The 20,618-nt window shown below is 42.1% G+C and overlaps 1 protein-coding gene across 2 annotated transcripts in view; it reads right to left on the bottom strand.

Moving 5' to 3' along the window:
• Nucleotides 1–20,618, bottom strand: part of mam (mastermind) — an 86,730-nt gene that overhangs the window by 4,040 nt on the left and 62,072 nt on the right. For both annotated transcript variants that reach the window (XM_068291995.1, XM_068291996.1), the window contains 3 exons: nt 18,446–20,479; nt 1,214–1,472; nt 9–1,139 (listed from right to left, as the gene is read on the bottom strand). In XM_068291995.1, the coding sequence (XP_068148096.1) occupies nt 9–1,139; nt 1,214–1,472; nt 18,446–20,479 (3,424 nt within the window). The remainder of the gene's footprint in view (nt 1–8; nt 1,140–1,213; nt 1,473–18,445; nt 20,480–20,618) is intronic.

Below are 20,618 nucleotides of genomic sequence, written 5' to 3' on the forward strand. Positions count from 1 at the left end.
CAACTTACCGCCATTGAATCCACCGGGTCCCTGGCGCATTGGTCCGCCTGGACCAGCTCCTGGCCCACCACCAAAGCCCATTTGTTGCTGCTGCTGTGTCATCATCATGTGACGCCATTCCTGCTGCGAACCCATGGGCATGCCATCGGGCGTTACTTGGACATTGGGAGGTCGCTGTTGTCCACCCATTGGACCGGGAACACCAGCACCGCCGCCGCCTCCACCGCCGCCGTAAGGACCCATGCCGCCACGGGGTCCTGGACCACCAGCACCTCCGCCATGTTGCTGCATATACATGGCAGCCGCTGCATGCTGTGGCCGCATCATTGGACCCGAAGGTGGTATCGGTTGTTGCGTCATGCGTCGCATGGCCGCCGCCTGGGCTGCGCTGTTGGGGAATCGACCACCGCCGCCTACACCGACACCGCCGACACCATTGCCGCCGGGTCCTCCAGCGCCTCCGACGCCACCGACTCCACCAACTCCTCCGCCCACCGTCTGCTGCATCATCTGGGCCTGCATCAACTGCGCCTTGTTGTACTCCGGCGGCGGGGGACGGGCTCCGGTCATGTGCTGTTGCTGCTGCTGCTGTTGCATTGCCTGGGCTCGCATCATCTGCTGCTGCTGCAAAAACTTGGCCTGGTTGGGTCCACCCGGACCGCCCATCATCATCTGGGCGTTGGGGGCTCCCGCATTGGGATTCATTTGCATGGGATTCATTGGGCCGCCGCCCATTTGCATGCCCGGCATGCCACCCATGGGTCCACCCAATTGATTCATTGCACCATTGTTGGGCACTCCGCCGCCAACTCCACCAGCTCCGACGCCCACGCCCACACCAACGCCGACACCAACTCCTACACCAGGACCGCCTTGTTGCATCAGCGGTCCATTTGGTCCACTCGCATTGGCCGCTGCCTGCGCCTGCGCCGCTGCTGCCGCCGCTGCAGCTGCCGCCGCCTGAGCCTGCGTCTGACGCTGTCGCATATTTGGAGGCACCTGCTGCTGCTGTTGTTGTTGTTGTTGCTGCTGTTGCTGTTGGGCGGCCGCTGCTGCTGCTGCTGCCGCTGCCGCCTGTTGCTGCTGCTGGGAGAAACTCATGCTTTGGCTTTGATTAAGCGAGAAGCCATCGGAGGGTACTGAAGACAACAAACAAAAAAGACAACGATTAGACGATTCCAAAGAGATTCAATTTTAAGAGTTTTTGGCTTACCATTTGCATTGTTCATATTTTGATTTGGTTGCTGCTGCTGTTGTTGCTGTCCAGGATTCGGACCACCAACATTGCTACCCGGCTGCTGTTGTTGCTGCTGAGGATTGGGGCCATTATTGCCGCCACCCGGCTGCTGTTGGGATTGCTGCTGCTGGGCCTGTTGAGCCTGTTGTTGGCTAAAGAAGACACCTTGCTGGGCAGCTACGGAAACATTGCTCTTCATATCGCTACTAAGATGCAGATGCTGACCAGCCGACACCTTAAAAAAGAAAGAGAAAACAATGCATCGATTACAAAATTCCTTACAACATCACAATTCAAGTGGTCTAAATCAACAGATTGACTTTCTGTCTCGCCCTCCCTCTCTCTCTCTCCCTCGCTCGCTAATTTGTCTGGCATTTTAGGGCGCAAAGATTTGAAGCTAATACCCAACACATTGCTTGGCATATCCAACACCTACTCCATTTTCAACTGTCTTATTTGCTGTCAGCTCTTACCCAGCAATGAGATGGCAGGATACTCACACACACACACACACACACACACTCACACAGATGGAACAGCTTATTATCGCCATGGCTGCATTCCCTCCACACATAAATCTCTTGACACTTTTTTCATAGTCTACTTTTGTGGGCAGGCAAGGCTTCTTTCAGAAGCATCATTATGAACTGGTTTGGGTAAGGAGACACAAATACAGAGAGAGCCAGAAACGCTCAAATGAGACTGGGTACTGAGGGCAAAAAAAGCAACAAATTTGCAATTTATTTCTTGTTCTAATGGGGAGTAGAGTGTCGACTCGACTAGACGATCAATGCCAAAGCACCTTGTCCTCGTCGTTGTCCTCGTTGTCGTCCTCGTCGTTTCCCGTCCCCGTCCACGTCACAGTCGTCGCCTTTGCCAGTGTCCTCGTCGACGTCTATGTTTGTGTTTGTGTTCAAGTCCATGTCCTCGTCACTGTCGTCTCTCTTTCTCTCTCGTTTTCTCAACTTATAAGGCAAGCCAATAAATCTTTGCCACACCATCATCCATGACACAGACTGGCCACAGTGTTGCAAGTTTTTTGCGCAATTGAAACTCTAATTATTATTAGTAACTTGTATTTAACCAACTAATTGAGAGCAAAACTTTTCATCAAACTGTCAAATTTCATGCAAAATTTGTTCATTTCTTTTGCTTTACCTGTGCACTGTGGGCAAAAAACTAAAATGTTCTATAAATATGGAGATATATTTCTACTTGATTTTGGTTTATATTATTAAAGGAAATCAGCTGTCTTAGACTTGTTTATCGATTTTTAATATTGTGTCTTTATATTAATATATATATAGAACATTTCAGTAAGCTTGACTTTCAATGGGATTTTGATATTTTTGCAATTTTTAGCTCACATTGTTTTTGCAATGTTTTGCCAATGTTATGTTTAAGGAAAAGAGTAAGAAATTGTTTTTATCGTTTTATGGATGGTAAACTCTTGTGTATATAAGAGTATTAAAAAAGCTAAACGTATAAAGTTATTAACAAAAAATTATTGAATTGTTATTTAATGCTTTTACGAATCTGAGGAACATCTTTTAAGAATCCTGTATTTTGATTTTACTATTTTACTTTAGTAGAAATGATGCCAAGATAAAAAATTTCTTAGCTGTCAATTTGCAATTTTGCCCATAGTTGCTTTGGGTAGACTAGTTACTCGTTTATGTCATTTGGTTGCCTCGCTTCGTCCTCTCCGACCCTCCTAGCCATCCTTTTGTCAAAATTTTGGTTGGTCCTGGTTTGTTGGCGCTTTTGTGAATGCGCGAACTAAGCAACTTTTGTGGCCATCGTCGCGGTGTTTTGTGTTATTGTAATTGCTTGTTGGTTTAATTTATTGTTTTGTGTTTGTGCAGCAGCTCACGCATTTTCCATTTGCGTGTACGTGTGCGAATGTCCTCGTGTGTGTGTGTGTGTGAGTGAGCGTGGCATAAAGTACACTGATTAAAAGTCATGGACTCGTTGGGCTAATTGAAGTTTAGTGCCATAACCGCCATTGTCCATGAAGGTTTCGGCAATGACTCTACTCTTCTTCTCCCCTGCCCTTTGGTTTGCTTTTTTCCGCTCTACCTCTTCTTGGTCGTAAATCATTTGCATGCATGTGCCACCTTGCCCTCTCTCTCTCTCTCTCACGCTCTTGAATTGAGGTGTGAAAAAGGCCAACTACCACACAAGTGCAAAAGAAGGAATAGTCATGAATAAATTGCTTGAATCGATGGAGATTTTTCCAAGCACTTTAAACTAAAGATTAATGATGATTTTCAGTTCTTCATACTTTTAATTATATTTGAAATTGTGCAAAATGTTACATTTTTCGGTAATTTTCGTTAAAGTGACCTCGTAAAAGTCTCAATAAGGTTTTCGGTCAACATTGAAAGACTAGCTAACATTTTAGTAGCATACTTTTTAGCGCCAAGCCAGGGATGGAGATAGGATCTAAAGGTTAGACGGACAGAGGAGAGGGAAGAGAGGGCTGGATGGCTATATGAGTTCATAAAACAAATCATTACAGCAGCTTTCATAAAAGGGCAAACATACATGCCCAGACCCAACCCTCTATTCAATCTATAAGAAAGAAAGAGAGAGAGGGGGAGAGGGAGAGGACTGACTACATACATAAAATATCAATAAAAAAGTTTAAAGGTAACTGCCGACGACGACGATGACGACTTGACGGCGGCAAGGAGCAAGAGCAGGAACAGCGCCAGTGCCAGGATTCAGGACCACGGACCAAAGCTCGGGTAAGCCTCGGAATACCGCACGAGCGCGTAAATCCTGCAGCTATTACCCCAACGTCGCCATATTGATTGCGCTGGAGACAAGGCCCTCCCCTTCCCCCCTTTACACACACACACACACACATGGTAGCGACAAGGACTCTGGCTGGCTCTAAGCAGGAAATGCGCATTTGACAAGCCAAAAAGATTGCCCCTCCTCACACCCACGCGCCACGTCAAGGGAATGATATTTGAGCAGAGAATATAGAGATTGGGGTGCCCCTTGCATAGAGAAAGAGACTTGACAATGATATATGTGACTATTCTTGGTAGTTGTATGTGTGTCCCAGTGTGTGTGTGTGTGTGTGTGTGTGTTGGTATGACAAAAAAAAAATAGAAAGAAGTATGGAAAGAACGTAAAGAAGAAACATCAGAAAGAAATAAAACAAAACTCTAAAAGGGGCTGGTTTTCTTTAGTCAGTTAGTTAGTACAAGCACAACTGTACCGACATCTTCTTCTTTTAACCATACCCATCCCACTCTCCACTCCGTCCCTGCTTTGCAATAAAACTCATACTTGTTGCCCGGGCGCACTTAAAATAATTGAAAACGAAACTTGCCATCCATCTCAGAGAGGCAACGACGTGCCGCATCAAACTCCAAAAATTTCCATACGTTTTAATTGTTACAACATTTTGGGGCAGTTTCATTTTCTTGTGATCGATTTGCCTAGTTTTCTGTTGGCTCGAGACCACTTCGCGCTCATAATTGGAAGTTACTTTAAAACAACTTGGCAGACAGCCCAAAAAAGGAAGAAGAACCGACAGACAAGAGAGCGAGTGAGTGGGATTCGCGGGCGGGAGGGAGTCAATGAAATTAGCAAAACGACCACGCCTCCCATCTATAACGCCCTCAATACGCCTTACCATTATAACTACCCCAACATGATTTTGTCTGCGCTTTGGCTTCATTTCTTGTTAGTTCTTCTCTTTCTACTTGTGTTTTTTCCCCTCTTTTTTTTGGCACAGAAGCCAAAAAATCCAAATGAAGCCAAGAGAATGTGCAGCTGAAGCAGGAGAAGAGCAGACAGCACAGGGTGGTGATGTTGCTACACCCTGTTGTTGTTGTTGTAGTTGTCAGAGAGGGGCGAGGGGAGCATGTCATTGGATATTTGTGTGACACAAAACTAGCTGAAGCCTCCTGCCAGCCAGCCAAATAAGTATTCGATTCTGCCACTCCATTTGCCTCTTCAGGAGGAGGAACTCGTTGCGATATTTAACGAAATTATGACAGGCCAAGGAGGAAAAATCGTAAAGGACAAAAACCAAAAAGAAAATGTCATTTGGCATGGCGTTAAAGCAAAGCGAATTTGATTTTTAATTGCCAATGACAAGAGCCAGAAGGGAGCGAGATAAATGAGACTAAGCAAAAGAAACCAAGTAAGAAAGAAGAAAGCATTAAAGCATGATTGGATTGAATTGGATTGGTTGGTCGATAGGTCAATCAAGGAAGTGCAGATGGGAGGGGGTAAGAAATATTTAGAAGCTTAGATGTGAAATTCATTAATAAGTGTGAAATGGACTTAACTCACTTCACGAAAGTTGAGATAAAGCAATGATCCAAGGTTGGACTACCTGTGATTATCATGGCTAACTTGTGTCTTATGATATCTTATGCTAATCATCTTGTTAGGATATCATATTTAGACACTAAATCCCCTCACTAGATGCAGATTCAGTGTTCTTTTAGTCTTACTTTAATTGCCTCAAATGTGTTACTTCCTTAAACCAGAAAGTTAGACGAAGAGATTTGCAGATGCTAGGATCAGAGACTAGTTGATTGCTTTGCATCCTGAACTACTAATGTGAATGCCAGTCGAATCCTGTTTGGTTATAACTTTCATCAACTGGCCAACAAACCTCATCAGGATTGCGTTTTGCTGTTGCTGGCGTTTTGGCCAACTTTCAACGCGCATTGGCACCACCTCCCCACGCCCCAAACAAGCCACCTACAATTTTGCCGGCCTCAAAGGATTTCAATTCCCAAGCTTAGTGGGGACGAGACGGGAAGTGGGAGGCGAATGTCAAAATGTGTAAAAGAGAGACAGCTAACGAATGAGTGGGCCATAGAAAGGAAGGAGGGAGGGATATGTTGTATGTGAGTGAAAACTTTTGAACAGTTGCAGTTTCCACACAATGCAAGGGAATCTCAGCCAAAATGAGATAGAGAAATGGTGGGGGGGCATACATGCCCATGATATTTGACTGTGGTTCTCCCAATGTCTCTTAGCGTATATGTGTGTGTGCGTATATGTGTTGGTAAGTGTATCAGTGTGCACTGCAGCCTGTCAATGATCATAAATTAAAGTTGCAATAATTATAAATTAAATTTTGGCATAAATGGCCATGAGAGCGCCATATGCATATACATACATATACCCCCAAAAACAAAAAAGGGGGAATGGTGCGGGGTGGGGGATAGTAAGGGACACAACCACCACCAGCACCAATAACAACACACACACACACAACATGCAACGGCTGTCGGTTTCGGTATCCAAAATGGACTCATACATATGTCAAATTGTATGAGAGAGTGAGAGAGAGAGAGAGAGAGAGCGCGAAAGAGAGACAGACAAAAGGGACCAAACGATTGAGGGGTCTAAGAGGTGAGTTCGAATTCGATTTGTGTGTGTTTGTTGGCTTAATTTAAAAGGGTTTTATATGAACCAAACCCAATCCAATCGTTTGCTTTCTCTCTCTCTCTGCCCCCCTTTTATTTTGAAAACACTCAGACGCACCTGTGAAAATTTATGAAAACATTTTAATGGATCGTCTGTCAAAGTGTACAATGTGTTGTTATGTCCAGTGCGCCTCATGCCAAAGTTGGTAGCCAAAAGTGTTGCCAAATTAAGCTTTTATTAGCCGCATAGATGTGTTCTGTATTCTGCTCTGATTTCAAATGGGATAAATACCATAGATACTGTGTTTAGAAATTGATCATATTGAGAATTTTGGAGTATTAACTATAGTTTTAGCCATTAGTGTCTTCTGGCTGTTTCTTCCTCCTTCTGAATTGTTGTCAATGTGTCAACTAACTAATGGACTAACAGTGTAAACGGTAACCAGAGTTAATCTGAACTAATGCGTTTTATTCCTGTCAAATTTTCATTGATATGTTCTGCTGTTGCTTCATCCTTATATGTTTCTGTGATGGCATTTGCAATTTGCAAAGGATTTACAGATTGAATGAATGGGACAATTCCGACACAATGTCAAATGAACATTTTTCGAGTTTTGCATCTTAATTTAATTGAAATTTCAATTGGTTAATCCATTTGCAGTTTACTTTGCCATAATGAGATGTCAAATGGAATTCAATCATATTGCCATAATTGAACCCTATTAAATGAAAAAACAAGAAAATCATATTTGACCAGTCATTTGGAAAAATACATTTTTGTTGTTTTCTGTGTGTGTGTGTGTGTTTATTTTTTGCGTGTCTTGTTCAATAAAATTGCAACAATTGTCTGGCTAATTGGATTGTGAGCGACAGAGAGAGAGAGATAAATCCATTTATAGAAACAAGAGTGAGATACCCTAATTATCTGCTTATTATGATTACTTCCTCAACTAAATAGCAGACAGAGAAAGGGAGAAGAGAGAGTCAAGGTGATTATGTCTTGTTAGTAAACCTTTATTTTTGCTGAACGATAACGAATTAACTCAAAACAATCAGCCAGCTAGCCAGCTAGCCACAATGCATTCGTTTTCGTTCAGTTTGGATGAGTCAGGGCAAAAGTATCTGATAGATAAAACAGCTGCATGGCAACGATGACAAACACTGAGCACAACAATGACTCTCGCGATTCGAAATCAAAATAGCAATGAGATGAATTCTTATTCTTATGTATTCCCCCCAACCTTTTCGAACCCCCCACTTTTCCCTAAAACGAAGCTTCCATCTATGCGATGTAAAGCAAAGCCATCTGATGCAATGCAACATCTGCTTAACGATCAAGAGGCAAAAAGGCAAAGAGCCTCCGACTACTCATCACTGATTCAACGCACTACACCAAAGAGCGGTAGAGAGAGAAGAGAGAGAGAGAGACAAGTAGAGAAAGAGACGTTCCAAGCGAGAAAATCAAAATTTGCAATCAAGTGTAGAGCATGGAAATCTTTGAAAATCTTATGTAAAATGTTTCAATTGAAAATTTATAGACTTTTCTTTGCAAGAAATGAATTGAATCTCTAAAGCTCTGAACTTCAAAATATATGTTTAAGTCAATATTTTAAGTCGTTTTTGAGATTATAATCAGATACTTGAACATTCGCTATTAAGTTCAAAGTCTTCTTATTCAAAAGACCAATTATTGGAGACCTTGGTTTAACTAGAGTTAATCTAGGGCTTTTGCTTTTGGGTTGGATATATGACTGCTAGTTTTAGATGCTCTCGATTTCAATTGTAAATTGACAAAGCAAAAGGCCTAAAGACCAATTTAGTCGCAAGTATAATTACTTTAATTATTTGTCTCTTTTGTTGTTGAATTTTGCAGTTGGTATTTGAAATTCTGCTAGGCTTGCTGCTGCATTAGAAAGTTCAACATTCATTAGTTTTATTTACACGCATTTGCAATACAATGACACACACACACACAACAAAAGGCAAACACAAATGAGCGGAAAATGCATGGAAAATTATTGCGAATTTGGCAAAATGTCCGCCCAATTCAGCCACCAAATAACAATTTGAAATAAGAATCACCTGAAATTTGCTTTTTATTTGATGCTGATTTTCGATTTTCATGTATACATACATTGCAGAGGAAAATGCAAATTGAAAATGGAGAGAAAATAGTGCAGAAGGGGTGTGATGAAAATTAGATGGGTGGAAAGTGCAACATAGTGTTAATGTTAATCTCTGTTTCATGGAAAAGCCAATAAGCTAAATGCGTGGAAATTTTATTGCAAAAGTTGGAGAAATACACACACACACACACAGAGTGAAAGAGAGAGAGAGAGAGAGAGAGTGAGTGAGAGATGGATAAATAAAAAGGGATAAAAAGAGGTTTGCTGGGGAGGTACAACAACAATCGGTTAAAGTTAATTACTTAATTTATTAGTCCAAACCGCAATAGCAACAGCTGACAGAGTTTTTGTTTTACTTTGTTTGCTTGCTGTTTTTTATCGTTTCGTTTTTGTTTCTCTCTTGTTATTGTCGTTGCTATTGTTGTTGTCGTTAGTGATGCATTAAAACAATAAGCAATTAATAATAATAAAAGCAAACAAATACATTTGGTTAGCCACAGAGTGTGGCCAGGTATGACATGGTCTTCTGATCCTGCAGAACTTTACTCTACGCATACCCTGTAGTCAAATAGAAGGGCATCTTGGCACTAGGGTTATCATCTCCAATAAAAGGGAATATCCCACGATTTTGGTCAAATATTAATCAAAAGGCAAACTCTTTTCCAACTTCTTGGCAATTTCAAAGGTGTAACAGGATATTGTAAAGTCTTTACTTTGGTGTTCTTTTTGTTTCTTTTTTCTCTCTTTTGCCCATTTACATTTTCAATTACTTTGCGAGAAAAGTGATGAAGAGTGTGGTCGGTTGGGCACGCACTTTTGGCCACGCCCACAAAAAATACATGGAACCAAACATACTAAATGTAAATACATATACATACATACATATAGATAGAGAGAGAGAGAGAGAGAGAAAGAGATGTAAGTCAGCAGATTTTCAAGAGAAGAAGAAATATCAAAGAAGTTAAATTCGGCTAAGCCGAAGTTTATATACCCTTGCAGTCCTTGACAATAATAATTTCACATGTTCAAAATTTCTTTTCTGCAACTCAATTCATTAATATACAAACAAAACAATTTTACTCTTCATACTATGTACAATTTGTTCTTCTTCTTCCCTCATTCCCTAAGCAAAGCAACGCACGCATACACATACAGTTTATGTAGCGTTGCGTCTGTGTGTGTATGCATGTGCTCTGTTAACAGATGGTGACGTAGTAGGCAGCAAGCAGAGCTGCCGGCAGCGATTGAACCGATTTATATAGACTGTAACTTGTGTTCTATTTATCCGATCAGGGTCAAATTTTGGGATCTGAGATTTTATATCAAATTCTATTATATTGGTAAATTTCATGGGGATACTCCAATTTTTGCAAAAATTTTTGTTCCAGAGCTATATGATATAGTAGTCCGATCCCAAAGATTTTCATACTTTATCTCACCCGGGTAAAAAAAAAGCTCCCAAAAAAAATTTCATCCCGATAGCTCTTAAGATGGCTGAGTAAAACGCGTACGCACCGACGGACAGACGGACAGACGGACAGACGGACATGGCTATATCGACTTAGCTTCTCATGCTGATCAAGAATATATATACTTTATGGGGTCGGAAACGTCTCCTTCTGTGCGTTACAAACATCTGACCAATTTTATAATACCCTCTGCAAGGGTATAAAAACGAGATCAAAAGTAAGCGCTCCGACAATATATAAAATTACACATACGCCCCGTTTGGCCACCCCACATCCCCTTCAAACTCAGTTGGACAAGACTGACTATCTGTGTGACTTGTTTGTTCGTCGTTGCGGTTTCATATTAGAGACAGGGAATGAGAGTTGGCTTTGCCCTTTTTAGATCCTACCTACATGTACATACATATATATACTTTTTAATTACAGGCTGCGTTGTGTCCTCGTCACAGAATGAGACAGTTGTCGTTGTTGCTAGTGTTGGTTACCTTTAGTTTTTTTCCTGTACACCTTTTGCAGTTAAACATTTTGTCATTTGACAGAGACAGACAGTTCCATGGCCCAGGCAAAAATTACTTTATTAGCGTGTTTTGAGTATTTTGCGGCCCCTTTTTCTTACATTATTGATTTTCATGTAGCCCTTTTGGCACATTGCTTCATCTAGTAGTTGTTTTATTTTTAAATCACATTTTATGGACATGCATAACATTTGAACTTTGGCTAAAAGAATCGCCATTAACTGGCCTCAATTACTCATTCTTATTTTGTTTTTAGTTTTTAAACATTTATATGTTTATCTGTAGCTAATCCTTTTTCCAGTGTGTGTGTGTGTGTGTGTGTATATAAGAGGTCCCTGGATTTTATGGTCATGGCAATAAAACAAGGCAAATGTAAGTAAACACAACTTTTTGACCACTTTACTTCTCCCCCACCATCTGCCTTTTGAGCGTCTCGAGCTCTCCCCATTTTTGGCGCCCTTGTTTGTTGTTGAAAAAGTAATTAATTTGATAAAGTGGCTGGGCAAAACGCTTTTCAAGGGGCCAAGTAGTATGTTTGTGAGAGATTCAAGGTGTCGTTATAAGCAGCAGCTGGATTGGGCGTGGGAGTAGGAGTATGAGACAAAATGGTAGACATATTTATGACCAAATATACAGGGCAACAGATTGTGCAAGTTAATGAAATGAGTTTTTCGTCTGCCGTTAGGGCTGTTGCTTTTGTCATTTCCAGCGCGGTCTAAAAATGGGTACACCACTTGTTTGGTGTTGCAAGTGCAACTGGAAAATTTGTGACCAAATTTTAATGGAATTTCAAATGTGGTGCATCATGTACTATTATCATTCTGCCCTCTTCTACCCCATAGTCAGGCTTTTCTCTGTATTTTTTTCTCTCACCAGCTTTATCACTCTGGTTCAGTCCTTTTGTAACAATTTACACTTGACCAAAGCTCAACCCGCTCGTTTGTCTTCTGTTTGTTTGCCTGGCTGGCTGACTGCCTGCCTTTGACAGCTGCATAGAGCGAACCTCCCTCCCACCCGCTCATCTTCAAAAAGAATATATATACATATATTTTCCCTGTTTTTCCAGTTTTAGTCTCTATCTCTTTCCCGAACATTTTATATGAATTTCCGTCTGAGTGGCATGAAATTTAAACAAATTGTGCAAATACTTTTTGATATGAATGTCTCGTCGTCTCATCTCTCTATAGTGAACGTTGTTGGTTTTGTTGTTGCTTTTTTATATTCAACTACAGTGAAACCTCGATATAACGAACTTCGTTATAACGAAAAACCCAATATAACGAATTTTTTGTTAAGTCCCTTGAAAGGACTAAGGTTTTACATTTCAGTACCTATAGCGAATCAATAGATATAACGAATAATTTTGCGATCCCCCTCAGATTCGTTATATCGAGGTTTCACTGTACTATTAAACGTATGCAAGTATTTGTGTCGGTGTCCTTCTTTGTGTGTGTGTGTATTGGCCAATGCCGGACAGAGGGCAAATAAAAACTAATTTGAATATTCAAACTGCAGCCAGTGATAACAAACTTTGATCTGGAACAGGCCTAAGTAAATGCCCTTGCCAACATTTCTGGTCTTGCTGTCGACAAAGAGTCGACCAACTAAATATCCCTTGTAAATACCCTCTACTTATGTGGCCACATATCTTTTGCACATTTCAAGGGGTATTAACCGAAAACCGACAGCAGAAAGAAAACCCCGTCAAGAGACTCGCTTTTTTGGACTGTTTTGTAAATCTTTTGGCAAGCGACTTTAGTCTGAAATCGCTTTTTATGCCTGGCAGCCTATAAATATGCGACGTGAGCTGTTTGCAGAGAGCAATCACATACATACATACCACACACTGACACAATATTCCTTGCTGCCCAACCACCACCCGCACATGGCGTAAAAATATAGCATACTTTTTAACGCTATTTGTTTGCCTGTTTTGCTGGGCCAGGATTAGGAAAATATTCAAGTTCGGGTAACAATGTGCGGCAACAGAAGAAATTATACCAAAAATGAAATGGCAGTGTGGCAGAGCAAAGAAATAACAACAACATCAACAAGAAAAAGTTCGCGAAATATCCATTAAAATAGATTAAAAACTAAAATATTTATATATATGTTTGCATATATTTTCCAAAATCCCAAAAGGCGTATGAGAAGAAGGCCCGAAGGTGGGGCAGATGAAAAAGGTGAAAGTATTAAAAGTACTTGCTGTTGCTTTCGCCGAAACGTCAACGCGTTGTTATATCAAGCAGATTACACGGCATAATAATCACAACGAGGCGAGGACACACACACACACACGCCAGTCTTTCCCTCCCCCCATACACACTTTCTCACACACACATCCATTGAATTGGTTGAAGTGTGGGTGGGATAGGTTGAGTAGTACGTTGGGGTTAAGCACACGCGCAAATATTAAATTTTATATGCCACGAAAACGAGAAAACCAAGCCCGTCGAAGAAGTAGAAAAAGTAGCTAGCAAAAGGAACACACACACAGAGAAAGAGAGAACGAAAATAAGAAAGAAATGGGTATTGAAGTCTTGCAAATGGCAATCATCCAGTATCCTCCAATACAGGACAGGTAACAAAGTAAATAACTGGGGATAAGCGTTAATAAAAGGCCAAAAGAGAGACACTGAGAAAGCAAGAGTAAAGACTGATTGATTTCTCTTGGTGAATTAAGTACCAGGATAATCAGAGCAATGATACATCCAAAAGGATCTTTTTCGGCCAAGGATCAATAACAAGTTCTTCAATCTCCAAAAACATGTACGCAAGAATATGTATGCTGAGTTGTGAAAAGATTTCTTTCATCACTTGCGTGTTATCTCTCGGGGAGCTGTAACAAAAATATACGAAAAACTTTATCAACTTTTTCCACCTTTCCTCATTCTCTTTTGCGGGGCTTTATCTATCTATCTCTGTCGCTCAACACCTGTCAAATTGATTGAAACGAAACAACAACAACAACAATATCAACTGCGCGTAAAACATGCGAAGGACTAACTTTTGCTACGTTATAGTTTTTTTATACCCTGCAATGCATTCACGTTTTGTCAATTGTCGCATCCGACTGAAGTTGACTGAAGGCAGCACAGCAATTTAAATCCAGATTGAGATTCTTTATTGTTTTCCTCCCGTTTGTCATATCTTTGGCTTCAATCATACGGATCAGCAATATACATACAAAATACAAATTGGTAATGGCCGAAAATGACCAATTTCTCTTGGCCAAGAAAACTACATAACACATTTTGTTGCAAACATTTCGATGCGCCAAAAACCATCAGGCAGCCTATAGCCATCTTTAACCCCCATCCCTTGCTGGCATCCCCTATTCGCTGGATATCCAAAGCCCGCTTCCCTTTTCATTATTGCCGCTTCTGTCTAACCTACTGCCCACGAATGGGAATATAAAAGGTAAATAATGTGACCTTTGAGAGCATCAAATGCGTTGTGTAATGGCAGCCTAAAAACAAAATGACGCGGGGGCCAACAGAACCGAAACCAGAGCCAAAAAAACAGGACCAAAGTCCTCTGCATGTGGAGAATGGCGGGCATGGAAAGGAGCGTAAGCTTGTTAGACGGGATAGGGGAATGGGGCAGGCTCATCGTTTCAGTTTGATAGGGATGTGCTAAAGTGGCAACTACACCAACAACAACAATGGGCAACAAGAAGAGGCAAACATTTGGTGAATTATGAATGCATGACGCACAGGCAACAACACAACGCACAACGCACAAGAATACGCCAAAAAAAATAACAACAAAGAGCAAAGAAAGTAAAAGGAATGGAAAAAGGGAAGCAACATTTCAGCTGTGGCATAGATTTTATGTTGCGAGCTGTAAAAGTTTAAGCCGTAAATATTTTAGGTGATTTCTTTTTTTGCTTTGCTTCTTCCCTTCTGCTTCTACAAATTAGAAGTTAAACTTAGTTTGCCCCCATTCAATTGATGTTGGGCGTTGCAAAATTTATAGAGGTTAACTGTCATTAATAGTACTAAACACAAGTTTAGAATCTAATCCAAATCAGGCAAATGGCATCTAGGCGAATTGTATGTCATGTGGAAGAAAGTTTTCAGAACTTGATATGCCTTTCGTTTTGTTTCGTTTCGCATTTTCTTTCCTGCCTTGGCGCAAGCGCATTAATGTCCAAAATGTTCTCCATCTTTCTCTCTCTCACACACACACAAACTCTCTATCTCTGTTGGTCATTATGTTTTTTTTGGGTTTTGCATTTCGGCTAGATCTTTTTGTTCTTGCACACAAACACACACTCACACACACAGACATTATGGTTATAAATTATTTATTGTTTTTTGATACAGGACTGTGTCGTTGTTGGTCGTGGTCGCATGTGTAGCCTGGGCAACTTCATTAAGTCACAGCGGCAAAGTCATAAAATCTCATAAAGCCAACCCCCCTCCCCACCCAAGACCCCCCCTCACACTCTCTCACTCACTCGCTCTTAGGAATGAAAGAAGAAAATATAATTTCCGCACATTTTCACGTTTTGCACATTTCCGTTGCATACTTTTGTGCGCCCAGGCATTTCAATGTTGATGACGCTGATGATGGGTTCGCTCGCCTGCTCATTCGTTCATTCGTTTTGTTCAAAAAAAAAACTCTCTTCTCGGTATTATTGTATTTTATACAAATTTGTTTGGTGGCTAGCTATATACTATACACTATACTATCCTATATATGTATGCATGTGTATACCAACTACAACAACTGTCAGTGGAACATTGTTTGGCATTCCATTCCTGCGGCGACCATCCCCCCCTCCCTTATATCCTTCTTCCTGCGAAAGCCACCCACTCGTTACACCCTGATGTTATTGTTGCTCTTGGCATTTTAACGAGTTAATGCAGGACATGCAAATGTGAACATTTTTGGATTCATTGAACTTTTACACACGACGTCGCGACATCGTGTGTCCTCGTTGGTCGTGAACAACAACAATTTTTTAGAATAATCTTGATTATATATGTTATTACTAATATTTAAATGCCAACTTCTCTTTGGATTATTCGAAATAGTAGAAGCTGATGCAAAAAAAAAGCTCATTAGGCAAATATTTAACAAGGATATATATTTCCATTTTTCATTTTTCTTGCTTTCTTCTGCTGGTTTATGGCATCAACCCTGATGGCTGCCTTCTTCTTCTTCTTCTTGTTCTTCGTTTTGTCGTTTGGTCTACGTTTTGGGGTTTTTAATGAGTCCTATGCAAATATATCGTTAGCCTTAAGTGTGTATACGTGTTGTGTTGTTGTTGACTTGAGAGCATTTTGTCTTTTGTGCTGTGTGATAAGAAGATTGTGAGAATGTGCCAAAGTAAAAGTCAATGCGTTGATTTGACCAGCAAATAACAACAGAAAATACTATTAAATAAAGGGGGTGGGTGTTGGATGCAGGGAGCTTAAAAGGAGTGATAAACTAGACGCTAATGCCCTCAAGGGTTGCCATAAGACTGGGGTGGTGGAATGTTACTAGGGTGGCCAGTGGCTAGAAACCAGAAAAATTTCAATCTCAATCGTCAACAAGTTTTTGCCCTCACTTTGGTCACTTTGGTCCTTACCCCCCACAACCCACACCGCGCGCACTCAATTTTCATCTTACCAATACCGTACAGAACTCTCAACTCTTGGCTCAACTATTTTTATATGCAGAGAGTGAGCGAGCAAGTGAATACAGATGGAGAAGAGGTAAAGTTGGGTCCAGGGAGGGTGGCGGGGGCTTGGATAATGCATAGACGAAAAATTCATGGCAAAACTTGAGCTGGGCAAGTGAAGGAGCCAAACGTTTGAGGCGGACGGTCAGGAGGACCCTTTGCCAGAGCAAAACTAAAGCTCAAAACGGAAATTTCAACCGTGTCCTTTTTGCACACACACTCATACACAACTAGATGGAGGGAACGTCCTGCTCTTGGTTGCTTGGTTCTCCTTTTACTCTTTTACTTTTTCTCTATTTCAATTTTTTGTTGTTTTTTTTTTTTTTTTTGGCTGTTTTCTGATGAAAACTACTCAACGACATGAAACTTAACTTAAAAAGTTTTGCACTTTCATTTTGTAAATGAAATGTTGTTGCTGTTGTTGCTGCTGCTGCTGCCGCCGTTGTGAAATAACAGGAAAACAATTTAGAGCGGATAATGAATATGGGTTAGGTTAGGTTCTATGCTATGTAAAACAAGTGATATGTATGTATGTATATGTGTATGTATGTATATGTGTATTCATATACACGAGTGAGTCTATGGGGAGAATCATTAAACAAATGCAAAAGGCAGGAGACGGGAGACCAGAGTCAGTTGGCAGCGGCATTTGAAAGGAGACCCATGAGAAATGAAACAACCAAAGGGGATCGTTGTGCTTGATTATATAAATGAATGCACATATGAATAGCCACGATTAGTTTAGATAAAGCCAAGGTGTATAGAATATACATTCATGAATCAATAAATCGCGTTTGTAATTCTTCTTTTTTTTTTTTTTTTTGCTTGCTCCCAAATGACATCTGAACTAAGAATCACTTCATCATCTTTTTGTTAACGATTACAGCGTCCTTTCTCTGCTCACAGCGGCAGCAACAACTACTCATTTCATTTCATATCGTTTCGTTTCGTTGTTGGCTTTTTTTTGTGCTTTTTTTGTTTGTTCTCATTTCATTTCATGGCTCACGTAATGAAAATGGCTTACACATGGCAAAACGGACGCTCAAACGGTCCTCCATCGTTGTTCTCGTCGGTCGTTCTGCTTCGTGAGTCGACAACGACGAACTGAAGCCGAACACCAGGTCGCAGGACAATTTTATGAACAGATGTGTGGTAAAATTAATGGACAGAGATAAACTTGAAACGAGTGGAAGAGGAGCGGAGAGGGGGCTGGGCACGGGTAACGAGTGTGCCGTCTAAAGGGGGTTAAATGTCTGGCTTAAAGTGTGTGAGTGAGTGAGTGTGTGTGTGTGAGAGCACGCTACGTGTTCAGAGAGTCTGACTGGTCTGAGAGCAAAAGAGAATTAGCGAGTGAGAGCACGAGACGGTTTGGTGGGTTAGGTGACAACGGGGGGGTTGAGTTGGGGTTACCAGACCAAAGGGTCGTTTGCTTTTGCTTGTTTGCCTGACATGATTTATGATCCCAAGCAACCAAATTGGAGTGATATGTTCTTTGAGTGGAGTAAACATTCGAATGAGTGAGAGAGCAAATGAGTGTGAGTGAGAAACTGAGTGTGAGTGACTTGACAAGCAAAAGAGCAAGTTAAACCACCCTCTTTTTCTCTCTCCTTTCTCTCTCTCTCTCTCACTCTGTCACCCTCTCACACAACAGTTCGTATTCTGTATTTATGTCAAATGTATAGACAGTAGAATGAGGGAGGAATTGGTGGGGTTTCGGGCCGGAGAATTGTTGGGAATGAAACTTTGCTGCTTTGCTTGTCGGGATTTTTGTCAAAGCTGTTGACTTCGTTACGCTGATAACTTAAATATGCATGGGAAATTTACATACGTGTCAATGGTATTAAGTGGCGTTATGTTATTTGGGATAAGCGTCATCTATGAAGTCCCCAAGTGGTTGGTATATAGATATAGTGGGAAGAACTTAAAGTGGGGGGTGGGGGAGGGCCAATTGTGGGCATATGTGTCTATACACCAACTATTATTAGCCAAAAACGTTCTTGTTGTTCTTGCACTCACCTGTATGCCATGAGCTCCGCCACCCTGTTGGCTTATATGAAGCTGTTGTGTCTGCTTCATTTGCAATGTTGTTGTGGTAGCCTGTTGTTGTTGTTGTTGCTGCTGCTGCTGCTGTTGTTGCTGGGTTGAGTTTGTTGCATTGCCAGCATTGGGATTATTTTGCTGCCCATTGCCACGCTGTTGCTGCTGCTGCTGAGGTTGCTGCTGCTGCTGCTGTTGTTGCGGGCCACCCGGCTGTTGTTGTTGCTGCTGCTGTGGAAGATTTCCGCCGGGCTGCTGATTGCCATTGGGACCATTGCCACCTCGAGGCGGACAATTGAGGAAGTTGGCAGCGGCTGCGGCGGCGGCAGCATTTTGATTGTTGAATGGCGAGTATTGTTGTTGCTGTTGTTGGAGTTGTTGTTGCTGCTGCTGCTGTGGCACCTGTTGCTGCTGCTTGGAGAAATTGGGAACGCCTCCCATTTTCGCTTGCTGCTGCTGCTGTTGATGATGTTGTTGTTGCTGCTGCTGCTGTTGTTGTTGCTGTTGCTGCTGCTGCTGTTGCATTGCCTGTTGTTGCTGCAGACGCTTGAGATCGAAATCATTTTGTGAGGAATAGAATAGTTCCTGCTTGATATCTAGGAAGTTCTGCTGTACATTCATGCCGGGACCAGGCACAGGACCTGGACCAGGACCCTTTTGATGGAATTGTGGTGGCAAGTGTTGCTGTTGGGGCTGCTGCTGCTGTTGCTGTTGGGGATTGTTGGGGCCGAGACCAAAGTCATTGGGAAAACCACCGCCAAAATCATTATAGCGTCCTCCTCCTGGCTGACCACCCATCATCTGAGCATGTGGTTGCTGCTGTTGTTGCTGCTGTTGTTGCTGATGTTGTTGCTGCATGTTATGCTGTGTCGGCCTTGGGAAACCACCCATGCCACCCAAAGCATTCTTATGCTGATGTTGCTCGGCCATTTGCTTGAGTGTCTGGGCAGCCATGGAGTGCTCCTGCATGACGCCAGCTCCCCCATTGCCACCGGTATTGGGTCCATTTGGTCCATTCTGGAAACCATTGCCACCACCACCGCCACGCATTTTCATGCCACCTTGCTGGGCACCGCCATCCACCATGCCACCGCCCATGCCAAAGCCACCGAAGCCATGACCCAATCCACCTTCTGATTTCACATTCAGACTGTTGATCAAATCCTGAGCATTCGGAGGCTCCACTTTGATCCCATCTTCTGTTTTGATATCCAACAGTGGCTTCTCATCGAAGCCATCGAGAAAACTGGGATTAAAGTCCTGCAGATTATTGATGAGATCCTTGAACGTGTCATTGTTCTCTGAATTATCATCGCCCAGCAGATCGGGAAAACCAGGAAATTGTCCATTGCCGCCATCTTTGTCCAGGCCGGCCAAATCGGGAAAATCATGATCGGGTTCCCTTTTGCATTCCACTAAGTTGGCCAAATTGCCCAAAGCGGATTTGCCCTGTTGTCCTTGTTGACCAGGCATGCCGCCGCCACCCATTCCAGGATGTCCGCCCATGCCGCCGGGTCCCGGTACACCGCCATGCATGCCGCCGCCCCCCGGACCCGCTCCTCCGCGTCCATTATTGCCGAGGCCACCCAGTCCGGTGCCTTGTTGTTGCTGCTGTGAGTGATCGTTGCCGCCGTTACCACCACCACCACTGCCTCCTCCTCCTCCGCCGTTCCCTCCTCCTCCACCACCACCACCGCCGCCCACTCCTGGTTCACTCTTCACCGATGTATTGGTGAGAGCTTTCACCGTAACATTCGTACTAATCTGTTGCGGCTGTGAATTTGCCGCCGATGTGGTAAACTCCAGCTGTTGCACAATCTCCACAGAGAATTTGGTTAGATTCTCTGAGCCGTTGTTGTTGCCATTACCATTAATGTTGCCACCAGTGTTGTTGCCATTATTATTGTTGTTATTATTTGTATTATTGTTATTATTGGGCAATTTATGCGGCGGTTCATAATTCTCGGCGCCATTGTCAACATCCTCCGCTGGTCGTTTTAAGAATTTTTGTTGCTAAAAAGACACAAGAGAAACAGAAATTTTAGATTGATTCTTACATTAAATATTTAACAGATAAAAATTTAACATTTTTCTTAGAATTCCTCAAAAAAAAAACCAAAATGTTGATTGATATCTTGTTTCAACTTCACAG

The sequence above is a fragment of the Drosophila tropicalis genome, unplaced genomic scaffold (genome assembly GCF_018151085.1).
Source record: "Drosophila tropicalis isolate 14030-0801.00 unplaced genomic scaffold, ASM1815108v1 contig_593, whole genome shotgun sequence".
Classification (NCBI taxonomy): domain Eukaryota; kingdom Metazoa; phylum Arthropoda; class Insecta; order Diptera; family Drosophilidae; genus Drosophila; species Drosophila tropicalis.